Below are 16,848 nucleotides of genomic sequence, written 5' to 3' on the forward strand. Positions count from 1 at the left end.
TGACTTCAAAACTGTTATGTGACGCTCTATATTTATCCAGTACCTTCCCCAGAGATTCTAGATGCTGATTTGGACTGACAGAATCTTTAGAATTATAAAAATTAATCAAAAGCAAAGAAGGGGAGTTTGCCACCACTATTTCAACAGCCAAGCAGTGTTGGGAGCCGCAGACTACCTGTTTAGCAGATCCTTTCAGGTTCAATGAAACCAATAATGCAAGGCCCCCGTTTGCCCTCCCCACCACGCTCGGTGTGGCTGGAATATAAAAATGGACATAACCGTCCAGGAAGGGGCTATTTGCTGTGTCCCAGGTTTCTTGTAGTGCAATGATATCATGGGACACAACATAACCCGCCCATAACTCATCCTTACTTTTTAGTCTAATGCCAGCAATGTTCCAACTTAAAATTTTACAGATATTTTTTTGGGTGGAATCATGCGACTCTAAAGCTACGGCTCCCTTTTCCTCAATTCTACCTATCGGAGTTTTTAGTGGGGGAGACATGCTAAGAGATGACCCCTCCTGACCCGGTCAGGCTAAAGTGTCCGGGTGGAATCTATTCTCACTAAGCTCAAAGGAGAGTGTGGCAAGGTTTGGGTTGAATTCCCTACCTTCCTGGGTTTGACCAAGGCTTCCAAAGGTATTTGGGTGAAAATTATAAAAGTGCCTTAGATCATAAACCCTTATTTCCGACCTGACCCCACTAAATGAATAGTCACAAATAAAACGCACCACTCGAGTATCCTTAATATTAATAATAATACAATCCCCTGGAACATTTTTTGGTCTGGGACCCACCCAACTAACTCTTCTGGCAAAGAGAATCTTCCCGTCCAGAAAGTTCGGGATTGGTCTCTTTTGATTAAGCCAAAAAATGACTTTATTTTTTAGTTGTTCATAGGATTCCTCTGTACCAATTTTCAGTTCCGGGACACCAGTCAGGACAACGACGTAAGGAATAGAATCAGGGGGTAGGTTGATATGAATGTTAGGTTTAATTGTTCTATCCCTGGTATCTGTCTTTGATCCTATGTGTGTATTCCTACTAACAGATTTAGTTCCTGGTGAATCCCTTAAGCCAGTCCTGACCTGAGTATCACCTCGAGAGGTGGTATTATCTGAAGACAAGGTTCTAGGGGGAATGACCTTAGAATTGGCTATAGGTGGTGTGTCCATGCTAGGAAAAGAAGGTGACAGGGCAGGAAGAATAGGGTTCGCTTTGATGTGGATAGCGCTATCCTTATTAGCTAATTTAATGACATTTTTTAGTGAGCAAAAATTGTCTAAAATAGTTTGCTCAAGCCAATCCACTTTATCAGAAACCACCTTTACTCTTTCTAGAAGTGGCAATAATAGAGAGCGGACTATTTGTTCGATCTGAGAAGTCAAATCGCTAAGTTGGAACTGGTCCAGAGGCCTGTTAGAAGTTTCATCCACAGGGGAATTATCAACAACCTGAACCTCGCCAATCTCTAATGGTGGATGTGTCATGGTGTTAGCGTGCTTAGCCTGTCTCCCCCCCTGGGTTGGCCCCTCTCTCTTCCTCTTTGAGACAACACTTTTAACCCCCTTTTTGTTAGCTCTCGTCTGCGAGTGAGGCGAAGCAGGTTTAGAGTGATTTATAACGTTATTAACTAAGAGGGCGGCCTCACTCGGAGGGTCATTTATGTCATTGTGACCGAGTGATATGATAGTACTGTCTCCCCTATCCCGCTCCTGCCCAACATCTCCCACGGCCTGCAAAACTAAGTCCCTAGGGGATTTTGCCAGAGCAAGTAATCCCAACGAAGAACGCCTCGCTTGTGTTAACTCAGAGGATAGCCTCCGCTCTGTAATTGCCAGTTCATGTTCTAGAACAGAAACTGCTCTAGTGATAAACTGATCAAGTGTGCCAGACACAGACCCCCCTCCTCCCAAGCGCTTCCCCTTGCCTGCGATTCTATACAGTATACGCCCCTATAACAGTGCAATCAGTAAAGTATTGTCAATATGGTAAAGCATCAAAACAGTGATCCGAATGTCTAGACCCAAAACTGCCTTCCAATAATCTATAGAAACAGGTCACAAGCCTCAACTAAAATATCCGTTATACACTGCTCTTATAGCCAGAAACAACTTGACAGACCAATATACCTTTCCTGATGGGGCACGTATCACAATGTTAGGGAGATGGCCCAGTCCAGGCAGGTCCGGGCAGTGACGGGCAAGGACGGGCCCGCCCTTGGCCCGGGCTTCGCCCGGGCGCTGCCCGCGCGCCTCCCGCGCTGCGGTGTCACCAGCGGCCTATGTAGTGTTCCAGCGCAGCCTGGTGACGTCACCGCAAGCGCCGATATCCGGGTAGTGCTGGGATTTGTAGTGCGTGGGGGCCGTTCACCTCACGGCAGCAACCGAAAAGCAGCAACAGCGAGGAGCGCCCAGCAACACGGGCCGTCTCCTGCCCTCCGAAAATCTCCCTCGTGGTAAGTGTTGAGCGGCAAAAGTAATTGTGGCAGCAAAGCGTCCCGCGCTGCGGTGTCACCAGGCGGCCTATGTAGTGTTCCGGCGCAGCCTGGTGACGTCCCCGCAAGCGCCGATATCCGGGTAGTGCTGGGATTTGTAGTGCATGGGGGCCGTTCACCTCACGGCAGCAACCGAAAAGCAGCAACAGCGAGGAGTGCCCAGCAACACGGGCCGTCTCCTGCCCTCCGAAAATCTCCCTCGTGGTAATTGTTGAGCGCCAAAAGTAATTGTGGCAGCAAAGCGTCCCGCGCTGCGGTGTCACCAGGCGGCCTATGTAGTGTTCCGGCGCAGCCTGGTGACGTCACCGCAAGCGCCGACATCCGGGTAGTGCTGGGATTTGTAGTGCGTGGGGGCCGTTCACCTCACGGCAGCAACCGAAAAGCAGCAACAGCGAGGAGCGCACAGCAACACGGGCCGTCTCCTGCCCTCCGAAAATCTCCCTCGTGGTAAGTGTTGAGCGCCAAAAGTAATTGTGGCAGCAAAGCGTCCCGCGCTGCGGTGTCACCAGGCGGCCTATGTAGTGTTCCGGCGCAGCCTGGTGACGTCACCGCAAGCGCCGATATCCGGATAGTGCTGGGATTTGTAGTGCGTGGGGGCCGTTCACCTCACGGCAGCAACCGAAAAGCAGCAACAGCGAGGAGTGCCCAGCAACACGGGCCGTCTCCTGCCCTCCGAATATCTCCCTCGTGGTAAGTGTTGAGCGCCAAAAGTAATTGTGGCAGCAAAGCGTCCCGCGCTGCGGTGTCACCAGGCGGCCTATGTAGTGTTCCGGCGCAGCCTGGTGACGTCACCGCAAGCGCCGATATCCGGGTAGTGCTGGGATTTGTAGTGCGTGGGGGCCTTTCACCTCACGGCAGCAACCGAAAAGCAGCAACAGCGAGGAGCGCCCAGCAACACGGGCCGTCTCCTGCCCTCCGAAAATCTCCCTCGTGGTAAGTGTTGAGCGCCAAAAGTAATTGTGGCAGCAACAGGTCATATAATTGCTCCTAAATGTACTGGTCCCAAGGAATTGGTGGGTCGTATTCCTGGTTAAGATTCAGGCAGAAATGCATGTCCTGCGCCCATATTTTCCTTCCCACTGAGCAAAATACTCCAGTTGCAGATAAACTCACTGCTTGTCTTTGCAAGCAGATTTACCTTCTTTATTGTTGAGTTGACAGGTGTATTTCTGTCTATGGTCTTTTTGAAGAGAATAAGGCACGGAGCACTGGCTGAAGCTTCTTCTTTTTCAGCCTTTAGCAGTGTCTACGAATTTAAAATGCTCTGCATGTCCCATTCTGGGCATGAAATGGAAAGTTGATGAAGACGCCTCTTCTCTCCGTTCAGAAAGAAGAGTGTTTCTTGCACAACAACCCCTCCAGGTGAACCCTTTCATGATGGGGATTATGTGCTCAGCAAACAACAATACATGGCACACAATGTCCCACCCCACACAAGCTGGGCCACATTTCTTATACCAAAACTCACCCTTCTTGGATGGGTGGGAGTCGGCTGGTGCACATCTAACAGGAATTTATATTCTCATAGGTGGTTTCTTGGGTTCTCCACATATCCCAATGCGTCGCTTAATGGTGTTCCTTCTCCACCTTTCCTGTGTTGTGGGGACACAGAATTACTGACATCAACTTAAAATAAGCATTGGCATAGCCAATAGGTCTCGCCTTTGGGACCTTATAAGTGTTTAGCCATGCAACAGTTGCATAGCTAAACACTTATAAGGTCCCAAAAGCGAGACCTATTGGCTATGCCAATGCTTGTTGTGATTGAGTCCTCTCAGTACATGCCTACTCATAACACTACTCTTCCTCTACTCACCTCTCATCACCCCCTCTGAGTAGATGCCTTCTCATCACCCTACTGTGCTCCCTCTACTCGCCTGTTATTGGCCCCTCTCAGCACTTGCCTACTCAACACCCTACTCCTCTCCCGCTACTCATCTTTCATTGACGCCCTTAATAGATGCCTACTATAAACAAGCATTTGCAATGCAATAGGTCTTGCATTTATAAGAGTTTGAGCTATTGGCATTGTAAAATTACAATGCCTTTTATTTATGTTTTGGTTTTAAAACAAAAAAAAGGCATTGTCATTTACAATGTCAGTAGCATAAACTATCATAAAAGCAGTGTGTGGAGGGCAGCAGTGTGCGGCGTGCAGCAGTGTACGGTGTGCAGCAGTGTGCGCGTGCAGCAGTGTTAGGTGTGCAGCAGTGTGAGCCGTGCAGCAGTGTGCGGCGTGCAGCAGTGTGCGGCGTGCAGCAGTGTGCGGCGTGCAGCAGTGTGTGGCGTGCAGCAGTGTTTCGTGTAGCAGTGTGAGGCATGCAGCAGTGTGTGGCGTGCAGCGGCATGCAGCAGTGTGCGGCGTGCAGCAGTGTGCGGCGTGCAGCAGTGTGTGGCGTGCAGCAGTGTGCGGCATGCAGCAGTGTTGTGCAGCATGCAGCAGTGAGTAATGCAGCAGTGTGCAGCAGTGTGTGGCGTGCAGCAGTGTGCGGCGCGCAGCAGTGTGTGGCGTGCAGCAGTGTGTGGCGTGCAGCAGTGTGTGGTGTTCAGCAGTGTGTGGCGTGAAGCAGTGTTTCGTGTAGCATTGTGCGGCGTGCAGCAGTGTGTGGCGTGCAGCAGTGTGTGGCGTGCAGCAGTGTGTGGTGTGCAGCAGTGTGTGGCGTGCAGCAGTGTTTTGTGTAGCAGTGTGTGGCGTGCAGCAGTGTGCGGCGTGCAGCAGTGTGCAGCGTGCAGCAGTGTGTGGCGTGCAGCGGCATGCAGCAGTGTGTGGCGTGCAGCAGTGTGTGGCTTGCAGCAGTGTGTGGCGTGTAGCAGTGTGCGGCGTGCAGCAGTGTGCGGTGTGCAGCAGTGTGCGGCGTGCAGCAGTGTGAGGCGTGCAGCAGTGTGCGGCGTGCCGCAGTGTTCGGCGTGCAGCAGTGTGCAGCGTGCAGCAATGTGTGGCATGCAGCAGTGTGCGGTGTGCAGCAGTGTGTGGCGTGCAGCAGTGTGCGGCATGCAGCAGTGTGAGGCATGCAGCAGTGTGAGGCATGCAGCGTGTGCAGCAGTGAGTGGCGTGCAGCAGTGTGCTGCGTACAGCAGTGTCATGCAGAATGCAGCAGTGAGTAATGCAGCAGTGTTCAGCAGTGTGTGGCGTGCAGCAGTGTGCAGCACGCAGCAGTGTGTGGCATGCAGCAGTGTGTGGTGTGCAGCAGTGGTTCGTGTAGCATTGTGCGGCATGCAGCAGTGTGTGGCGTGCAGCAGTGTGTGGCGTGCAGCAGTGTGCGGCATGCAGCAGTGTTTCGTGTAGCAGTGTGTGGCGTGCAGCAGTGTGTGGTGTGCAGCAGTGTGTGGCGTTCAGCGGCATGCAGCAGTGTGTGGCGTGCAGCAGTGTGCGGCGTGCAGCAGTGTGCTGCGTGCAGCAGTGTGTGGCATGCAGCAGTGTGTGGCGTGCAGCAGTGTGTGGCGTGCAGCGGCATGCAGCACTGTGTGGCGTGCAGCAGTGTGTGGCGTGCAGCAGTGTGCGGCATGCAGCAGTGTGCGGCCTGCAGCAGTGTGAGGCGTGCAGCAGTGTGCGGCGTGCAGTAGTGTGTGACGTGCAGCAGTGTGTGGCGTGTAGCAGTGTGTTGCGTGCAGCAGTGTTTCGTGTAGCAGTGTGAGGCATGCAGCAGTGTGTGGCGTGCAGCGGCATGCAGCAGTGTGCGGCGTGCAGCAGTGTGCGTCGTGCAGCAGTGTGCGGTGTGCAGCAGTGTGCTGCGTTCAGCAGTGTGCTGCGTACAGCAGTGTGCTGCGTGCAGCAGTGTTGTGCAGCATGCAGCAGTGAATAATGCCGGAGTGTGCAGCAGTGTGCGGCGTGCAGCAGTGTGTGGCGTGCAGCAGTGTGTGGCGTGCAGCAGTGTTTCGTGTAGCATTGTACGGCATGCAGCAGTGTGTGGCGTGCAGCAGTGTGTGGCGTGCAGCAGTGTGTGGCGTGCAGCAGTGTTTCGGGTAGCAGTGTGTGGCATGCAGCAGTGTGTGGCGTGCAGCAGAGTGTGGTGTGCAGTGGCATGCAGCAGTGTGTGGCGTGCAGCAGTGTGTGCCGTGCAGCAGTGTGAGACGTGCAGCAGTGTGCGGCGTGCAGCAGTGTGAGGCGTGCAGCAGTGTGAGGCGTGCAGCAGTGTTTCGTGTAGCAGTGTGTGGCGTGCAGCAGTGTGTGGTGTGCAGCAGTGTGTGGTGTGCAGCAGTGTGAGGCGTGCAGCAGTGTGAGGCGTGCAGCAGTGTTTCGTGTAGCAGTGTGAGGCATGCAGCAGTGTGCAGCGTGCATCAGTGTGTAATGCAGCAGTGTGCGCAGCAGTGTGTGGCATGCGGTAGTGTGCGGCGTGCAGCAGTGTACAGCACGCAGCAGTGTGTGGCATGCAGCAGTGTGTGGCATGCAGCAGTGTTTCGTGTAGCATTGTGCGGCGTGCAGCAGTGTGTGGCGTGCAGCAGTGTGTGGCGTGCAGCAGTGTGTGGCGTGCAGCAGTGTGCGGCGTGCAGCAGTGTGCGGCATGCAGCAGTGTGTGGCATGCAGCAGTGTGTGGCATGCAGCGGCATGCAGCAGTGTGTGGCGTGCAGCAGTGTGCGGCGTGCAGCAGTGTGCGGCGTGCAGCAGTGTGAGGCATGCAGCAGTGTGTGGTGTGCAGCAGTGTGTGGTGTGCAGCAGTGTGAGGAGTGCAGCAGTGTTTCGTGTAGCAGTGTGAGGCGTGCAGCAGTGTGCGGCGTGCAGCAGTGTGTAATGCAGCAGTGTGCGCAGCAGTGTGCGCAGCAGTGTGTGGCGTGCGGTAGTGTGCGGCGTGCAGCAGTGTGCGGCGTGCAGCAGTGTGTGGCGTGCAGCAGTATGTGGCGTGCAGCAGTGTGAGGCGTGCAGCAGTGTGTGGCGTGGTTTGTAAACAACAAGAAAAGCGGAAGGGTGGGAGGGAACGAGCATATGGGGTGTGAGTTATAACGAAAGTTAATTGTTGTAAGAGGGGATGCAGGAAGTGAGGCCGAGCGCGCGCTGGCAAAAGCAGTCTGCTGCTTTCAAGTCCGATGCCAGATGCCAGCTTCGCGCTTGAATGCCTCACATGCACTGGCCATAAACCGCATTCCTAAGGTCTTGTGCCCCTTACTAAATCTCTCTGAATGCGTGAGGCGGCGCACGCACAGGAAGTAGCTGTTGGCAAATGGAATGCGCGTGGTTGTGCGTGTAACCGCCACCCGATCCGCCTGGGAAGCCTTTGGGAGCATTTTCTGAAGCCCCCACATAAGTCTCGCTGAGAGATCGCTTATGTGATAGCCAGGCGAGACCTAAAAACTGGGTTGTTAGTTGTCTGGGATGTGAGCGGTGGTCAAGCTGGAACCGTAATCCTTGTCAGAGTGAGGCACAAGCCAACCCTAAATTAACCTGTGCTCAACCCTCGGTTTGCTTGGCATTGAGCAGTCAGGCTTAATGTAGAGGCAAGGTATAAAGTATTTGTGCAACACTTCAAACAGTAATAAAGTGAAAACACCCACACAAAACTGAGCCCACACTAAGTTAAAGGCATAGAACTTTCCTTCTTAAATAAAACAAGACGAGAATGGCAAAAATTCAATCAGTAGAAACTGAGATATTTAAGTTTAAATATTTTAGTGAAAATAGCGCCAAAAAACACAAAGCACCAGCTGTTGATATCTGGTTGTGCTGGACCAAGACAAAATCACAAGTTCAGGCAGGCAGCGGTGGAGTGCAGCCCAGCTACAGGGACCCAGTTAGACCCCCTGAACAGAGTACCTTAAATCCTGGTTTGCAGAGCACTGCGAGGATCCACTGTGAAGATGCATCACGTAGCCTAAGTAATGCGTTGGTTAAGATATATGGCGAGGCAGCGATGCAAGGGCCTGTGTCATTATTGAGTATCCCATCAACGGGGCTTGTGATGCAAAGTCTGGTATCCAGGATGTGGTGTCCTGTTGGGCGAATGCAGAGAGTCCAAAAAGATGCAAGGCTGTGATGCCAAATCTGACGTCGAGGCTGGTGTTGATGAGGAACGGGAGAACCTGCACTGAGGATGTGTCGCACAGGGGCGGTTCCGATGAGGCTGCAGGTCTTGACAATGGGTGCAAACCAATCAGCAGCGGCGCTGTGTCGGTTCTGCCTGGGCTTGCACCTCACAGCTGAGGAGATGCATCGGTTACGTTGTGTTCACTGAGGCTGGCAGAGCACCTTAAGCCCACTGCCATGGGTTTACGACTGGGGTGGCACCATTTGGCAGGGTAGACTCAAAGGTGCAGGTTCAAGGTTGTTGGCAGCCTGTTGTGTCCCTGAGGCTTCAAACCAGGCGGTCATTCAACTACCCTTTGGAGTCGCTCTGGGGATAAAGGTTCAAGAGATGCAGGTCCAATACTTTTCAAGTAGGAAAGAAGGCAGCAGGCAGCCAGTCAGCATAGCAGCAGTACTTCAAGTCGCAGTCCAGCAAAGTGGCAGTCCTTTCAGCAGCACAGCAGTCCATCTTCCTGGCAGAGTATCCACAGATCAGAATTGAAATGAAGTGGGGGTGTCTGAGGTATAGAACACATGCCCAGTTGTCCCTATGAAGTGGGGAGAAGCTTCTAGAGGTAGGCCTTTGACATTCACAGATACCCTACCCTGGCTCCAGACTAACTTCAGGGGGAATTCAGCTCTTGGTGTGTAGAGGACACAGTCTATTCAAGTGTAAGTGGGGTTCGCTTCAGCTCCTCACTCTCGTCCTGCCATTGATGGCCCATTCAGACACACCTAAGCTCCCTACTGTGTCTGGCTATCTAGGCTGAATACACAAAGCCCTACTATCATCCAAAGTCAGCAAACAGGAACCTTGAAGGCAGAAAGTAAGGGGGAAACCAGGCCAAGGATGCCAGGTCTAACACCTACTGTTCACTATACTCCTCTTCCTCTACTCACCTCTCATTGGCCCCTCTCAGCATATGCCTACTGAAGGCCTTACTCCGCTCCTTCTACTCAGCTCTCACCGGCTCCTCTCAGTACATTTTGCAAAAATGTGGACTGCTAAAGGTGCCTCTCCTCACCCATAGGCTGGTTCCTGTAAACCTTCTAGTTAAATAGGCAATATTGTTGCCCACCTCCCCGGATCCCCCGCCCCAAATCTAAACTCCTGAATTCATACGCATACAGATTGGCAACAACAACAAAAAGTATAACAGTCTTTAAGTCCAAATAACCAAGGAAGTCCACACTTCTTTTTTAGATGGATCCTGTATTCATTTTCCAGTAAACAGCATATGACTCAGCAAGACAGCCAACACGTTTCACTGTTGTATCACAAGCTTCATCAGGGCGGCAATTATCAAAAGCTTGTTTTTATTTGCTATTAAACATATAGGATTTATACACTATACACTTAAAACTAGTAGCAACCTATTGAGGCAAAATGTATAAAACAAAGAACATGAAAAGGTGAAAGGAACAGACCTTACAGAAGCTAAGCAATACAAAGCAAATCTATTATATTTGGATCAAAAATTATTTTATTATACAAACAAATTTAAAATCTGTACATGTGTGACATGTTACCTACATCTTGGATAAGTGCGGCTGAATCTTGGCTAAATCTTACAAATCAAGATATGTCTAACCGGTGATCAAAATGTGAATATGTGACTGGTAATTACAGTCTGCATCTGTGTGGATCATTATGTAGTGTTTATTATCAAATGATCGACTTCACTTTACAGAACCTCAGTTGTCACTTGTGCTCTTTCCTCACTGCAGGCTAAGATCCAGGACTGGCTGGGTCATCCGAAGAGAGAGATGGGATACATTCTGGAGTCTAAACTCAGAAAAGAGGAACATTACACCACTATGAGGGTGAGTGGCAGCCGTGAGTCCTGTGCAGTTAAAGATTTATCATTGTGTATGTGCGGTTTGTGCATGTGCCTGTCTACGTTAGAGATGCAAAGAGGCCTCTGGTTTACCCTCTAGCCTGGGTCATACCTCCAAGGGGTAAATGTACTGGCGGGGAGCCACGGTCCGAGGGTTTGTGACCCAAATCTTTCCAAGGGTCTTCCTGAAAGAAGCATAAACAAGAATTACTCTCCCAAACTTTAAGCAATAATTCCGTGATTACATGGCCTGTGTCGGAGTAAGTATGCATGGACAGTAGGCATCTGGTTTTAAATGTGTCCATGGAGACATTTGTCTAATTATTTGTGTGCATGTGGCTGTGTTTGTGTGTGCATGGTAACAGTCAGTTGTGGGAGTGCATGCATCTGTGTGTGTGTTTTCATATGCGTGTATGCGTTTTTAGTCATCTCTTTGTGAGCGTGCACTTACCTGTGTCTGTTTGTACCTGACTGTGTATAGGTTTGTATATGTTTGGGTGTGGAAGAATTTGTGAGTATATGCATCACTGGGTCAATAGTGCATCTCTTTGAGTGTGTACACAACTGGATTTGTATATGAATGTGTCAGGAATTATCTGTCAGTAAGTTTGGACAGCAACTGAGTATGAATGTGTGTATGCATTTTTCTGTGTGTCTTTGCACTGTTACTTTGCTATCATAATCTGAATTCCAAAATGTCTACTAGAACACATCTTGATTCCAGAATATTGACTACAGTATTGACAAAGGGTGCTTACTATTGGCTTGTCACTAGCCACAGAATAATGTCTTTGTAACATGCCAGTGGATAAGTCGCATCGAGTGAGGCAGCTCCTCACTCTCGTCCTGCCATTGATGGCCCATTCAGACACACCTAAGCTCCCTACTGTGTCTGGCTATCTAGGCTGAATACACATTAAAGATTGGCTCCTGAGGCGGAAAGCCGGGAGCAGGGCTATTCACTTTTTAAAAACCTGTACCTGTAATACTGTGTTTTTATCTCACTTACCTGCATCACTTGGCTTTCTTAAACAGCGCTACTCGCTGCAACGATCCCCGCCATTCCCGAGGGAGAGGCGAGACACGCCCCCTCGGCTGGACACGCCCCCCGCCATATCTACAAATAGAGCGCGTCGCTCCACAGCGTCGCATTAAAGATTGGCTCCTGAGGCGGAAAGCCGGGAGCAGGGCTATTCACTTTTTAAAACCTGTACCTGTAATACTGTGTTTTTATCTCAATTACCTGCATCACTTGGCTTTCTCAAACAGCGCTACTCGCTGCAACGATCCCCGCCATTCCCGAGGGAGAGGCGAGACACGCCCCCTCGGCTGGACACGCCCCCCGCCATATCTACAAATAGAGCGCGCCGCTCCACAGCGTCGCATTAAAGATTGGCTCCTGAGGCGGAAAGCCGGGAGCAGGGCTATTCACTTTTTAAAACCTGTACCTGTAATACTGTGTTTTTATCTCAATTACCTGCATCACTTGGCTTTCTCAAACAGCGCTACTCGCTGCAACGATCCCCGCCATTCCCGAGGGAGAGGCGAGACACGCCCCCTCGGCTGGACACGCCCCCCGCCATAATACAAATAGAGCGCGCCGCTCCACAGCGTCGCATTAAAGATTGGCTCCTGAGGCGGAAAGCCGGGAGCAGGGCTATTCACTTTTTAAAAACCTGTACCTGTAATACTGTGTTTTTATCTCACTTACCTGCATCACTTGGCTTTCTTAAACAGCGCTACTCGCTGCAACGATCCCCGCCATTCCCGAGGGAGAGGCGAGACACGCCCCCTCGGCTGGACACGCCCCCCGCCATATCTACAAATAGAGCGCGCCGCTCCACAGCGTCGCATTAAAGATTGGCTCCTGAGGCGGAAAGCCGGGAGCAGGGCTATTCACTTTTTAAAACCTGTACCTGTAATACTGTGTTTTTATCTCAATTACCTGCATCACTTGGCTTTCTCAAACAGCGCTACTCGCTGCAACGATCCCCGCCATTCCCGAGGGAGAGGCGAGACACGCCCCCTCGGCTGGACACGCCCCCCGCCATAATACAAATAGAGCGCGCCGCTCCACAGCGTCGCATTAAAGATTGGCTCCTGAGGCGGAAAGCCGGGAGCAGGGCTATTCACTTTTTAAAAACCTGTACCTGTAATACTGTGTTTTTATCTCACTTACCTGCATCACTTGGCTTTCTTAAACAGCGCTACTCGCTGCAACGATCCCCGCCATTCCCGAGGGAGAGGCGAGACACGCCCCCTCGGCTGGACACGCCCCCCGCCATATCTACAAATAGAGCGCGCCGCTCCACAGCGTCGCATTAAAGATTGGCTCCTGAGGCGGAAAGCCGGGAGCAGGGCTATTCACTTTTTAAAACCTGTACCTGTAATACTGTGTTTTTATCTCAATTACCTGCATCACTTGGCTTTCTCAAACAGCGCTACTCGCTGCAACGATCCCCGCCATTCCCGAGGGAGAGGCGAGACACGCCCCCTCGGCTGGACACGCCCCCCGCCATATCTACAAATAGAGCGCGCCGCTCCACAGCGTCGCATTAAAGATTGGCTCCTGAGGCGGAAAGCCGGGAGCAGGGCTATTCACTTTTTAAAACCTGTACCTGTAATACTGTGTTTTTATCTCAATTACCTGCATCACTTGGCTTTCTCAAACAGCGCTACTCGCTGCAACGATCCCCGCCATTCCCGAGGGAGAGGCGAGACACGCCCCCTCGGCTGGACACGCCCCTCCAACCTCCTGACCCGCCAACATAAAGCATGTGTCTTGCCAGGAAGCGCAGCGGACGTGCGCAGCGGGCGCGACTTTTGCGCGCCGAAGGCGCGCCTAAGGCAAGCCCGTCTGCGCCCGTCCGCGACCGACCGGGACCAGGGGCCATATCCCCTGTAGGTTCCAGCGCACCTGAGGTAGCCACCATTCGCTACAACCGTAGCGATTTACTTGCCCTGCATAAACCTATCGAAACAACAAACTGCATCCAAACCGGCCCAGGCATATCCTACGGACCCATCTCATGCCGTTCATGTCAATGGACCAGCTTGGGTCAACTCTCAACGGATCCTCACATAATCCCTACTAACCCCCAGCATGAATTAAAATGTCTATATTTTAATGCCAGATCACTACCCAAGCATGCATTAGACATATGGGACATTTTATCTTCAAAAACGCCAGATTTAGTTTTTGTCACAGAAACGTGGCTATCCGATGTCAGTGCTCCAGACCTAGCCAACGCCCTCCCCCCCAACTATAAAATAATAACACAAAACAGACAAAGTAAGAAGAAAGGAGGCGGAGTCGCCGTAATTTTCAGGGACCACCTAACTTGTCTAACGGATACAACTAATGCGGATCCTGAACATGAGCTATTACCATTTAAAATTCTCGCCGAGAACTATGTTATGTTAGCGGGCGCAGTTGTCTATAATCCACCAGGACAACAAATCAAACTCAGCGCTAAACTCCTGAATCAAGTACTCCCTTTGTGCTTAAAGCACAAAAACTACCTGATTATTGGAGACTTCAATGTCCACTACGAAAACCCTAATGCTCCTGGAGTCGCACAGCTCAAATATGACATGGAAATCCTCCAACTGAAACAATTAGTCGATGGCCCTACGCACATAGCTGGGCACACCCTGGATCTCTTTTTTACGAACATCGAATCGACCACCCTTAAGGAAACTCTCCCTCTGTCATGGACCGACCATTTCATGCTTTCATTTTCATTTGAACTTCCTGGCAAACCCGTCAAGACCAGATCCACCCCCCTCACCTCTAAGAGAGCTTGGAAATTAATCAATAACTCCAACTTCCAAATTCATTTTCACGAGACAGACGTCTCCCTACCAGACAATGAACCTATCGGTAATAATGTCATCCGGATAGAAACCAGAATTCACCAAACATTGGACAAAATAGCACCCTTACGAGAAGTTAGAAAAAAAACAACCATTAACGAAAAATGGTACACCCCCGCCCTCAAGAGTCTTAAAAGGGAATGCCAAAAAACAGAACATCAATGGAGACAAGCGAAAGACCCTCTAACCAGAGCCAACTATACTGCCAAAAGGAAACAATATATTCTTGCCATCCGAGAGGCAAAAAAGGCATTTTTTGTGCAACGAATCAACGAAAACCATAACTCTGCAAAAGAGTTATTTAAAATCGTGAAAGAGCTCAGCAACCCATCCTGCACCTCGCAAACTCTCACCCCTTCCACAGAAGCATGCGAACGGATTAGCACCTTCTTCTCCGATAAAATTAATAAAATTTATTCAAACTTCACCCCTTCCCATCCCGTCCCCCCTTGTGATGACGTATGCCCATCTGCATCCGACCATGACAACGATCGCCCAGACTTGGGCAACTCCCCTTGTCTATCCAACTTCCAACCACTCTCTGAAGAAGAAGTGTTAACAGTCCTTAGAGCAATAAAATCTGGCTCTCCCGCAGATCCCTGCCCGCACTTTGTATTCTCTGAAATTGCACCGACCCTATGCCCATTCATCACCAAATTATTCAATCAGTCCCTCGCCTCCGCGTCCTTTCCTGACTGCTGGAAGCACGCATCTGTAACCCCCCTTTTGAAGAAAGCTGGTTCCGATATTCTCAACCCTGAGAACTATAGGCCTATTTCACAACTCCCCTACCTCTCCAAAGCATTGGAAAAAATGGTTAACTCACAGTTATCCAAATATCTGGAGGACAACTCGCTCTTGGACCCCACCCAAACCGGATTCAGATCCAACAACAGCACCGAGGCTACGCTGCTGGCAGTGTCGGACAGTGTCAGATGCATCACCGACCAAGGGGGCTCGGTGGCTCTGATACTGCTAGACCTGTCGGCAGCGTTCGACACGGTGTCGCACAAATGCCTACTGAACATTCTTCGGAGAAAAGGAATACAAGACACTGCGTTGCAATGGATTGAATCCTTCCTGAGCAACCGCACCCAAGCAGTGCACATGGGCCAATTCCATTCAGAACCCCGTCCCATCGGCTGTGGAGTCCCACAGGGGGCCTCCCTAAGCCCCACTCTCTTTAATGCCTACGTATCATCTCTGGCCGACATCGGAAGAAAGTGGGGCATCGGCATTTGCTCATATGCCGACGATACGCAGCTGATGGTGACCATGGATGAAAGATCGGAAAGATCAGAAACAACCAAAAATAAACTCCACAGTTGCCTCTCCGAAATGGCAGATTGGATGCGCAACCACTGCCTCAAGCTCAATGCCGGAAAATCTGAGATCCTGCTGTTCGGAGGAGCCAAACTATCGTGGAACGACTCATGGTGGCCACCGTCACTGGGAACAGCCCCGACCCCGAAACAATACGCCAGAAATCTAGGCATTATGATGGATGACGCACTATCTATGAAAGATCATGTGCGCACACTGTGGGGTAAGGGATTTGCAATCCTGAAACTCCTCGCTAAGATTTTCACCTGGATCCCATTCGACTGTCGTCGTACGATTACCCAGGCCCTCCTAGTCAGCCGCCTGGACTATGGCAATGCTCTATTTGAAGGAATGAAAGAGCAGCTATTCTCCCGCCTACAGGTTCTGCAAAACCAGGCTGCCAAACTGGTATGCAACAAAGGCAAACGTGACTCGGCATCAGCATGCCTAAAACAACTCCATTGGCTTCCGATGCGCCAGCGTGCCACATTCAAACTACTTTGTCATGCGCACAAAGCCCTCCACAAAACAGGCCCCACAATCTTGCAAGGGAAAATTGAATTTTATACTCCAAACAGGAACTTGCGATCCACTAACTCAGCCCTAGCAAAACCTAAGCGCATCTATAGAACAAGGACAGGAGGACGGGCCTTCTCCCACCTGGCGGCCAAATGATGGAATGAACTACCGATTGACCTGAGACATACCGTAAACCTTCTTTCATTCCGAAAAAAACTCAAAACACACCTCTTTCCCAAATACTAACCCCTCCTGCATAAACCTCAGCAGCCTTTTCTTTTTTAGCGCCTTGATATCCCTTGGGATGAATGCTGCGCTCTACAAATACCAGAAATAAATAAATAAATAAGTGGTGTACTGAGCATAACAAGGGAATGTGTTATTGTAGTCACTATTGAATTGGTGGCCTTTTATTGTTGACGCTTGTGCCTGTTGACCTTTGTTGAGTTGAGATTATGTCCTAAAGCGCTGTGAAGGTGCCGGGTCAGTTTGGGTATTTTCTAAGCAATGTCAATTTTATCTCCTTGGGTAAGAGATGTACTTCTCAAATAATTTCTAATCAAGAATAATACAAGTTATTGATGGGTTTTGGAGAAATGTTGGATCAGCTAAGGTCCTGCAAAAGTGATATGTTCATGTTCTGGATGGGTTTAGAAGAACTGAGATACATCATCAGTGATTGTTTCCTCTTCTTGATGGGTCTTGTATAAAACCAGCTGAAATTCACAGTCAGTGACTATTTTATGAGTCTGTCTGTAACACATTATGAGAAGCCCTTAATACAATATTTAGGGAGAA

At 50.4% G+C, this 16,848-nt stretch overlaps 1 protein-coding gene across 1 annotated transcript in view; it reads left to right on the forward strand.

Moving 5' to 3' along the window:
- The window catches only part of LOC146830261 (E3 ubiquitin-protein ligase TRIM39-like), a 352,412-nt gene that overhangs the window by 76,907 nt on the left and 258,657 nt on the right, over positions 1 to 16,848 (forward strand). The window contains exon 2 of the mRNA XM_085604456.1: positions 10,223 to 10,318. Coding sequence (XP_085460582.1) covers positions 10,223 to 10,318 — 96 coding nt within the window. The remainder of the gene's footprint in view (positions 1 to 10,222; positions 10,319 to 16,848) is intronic.

The sequence above is a fragment of the Triturus cristatus genome, chromosome 5_1 (genome assembly GCF_964204655.1).
Source record: "Triturus cristatus chromosome 5_1, aTriCri1.1, whole genome shotgun sequence".
In the NCBI taxonomy this organism is placed as follows: Eukaryota; Metazoa; Chordata; class Amphibia; order Caudata; family Salamandridae; genus Triturus; species Triturus cristatus.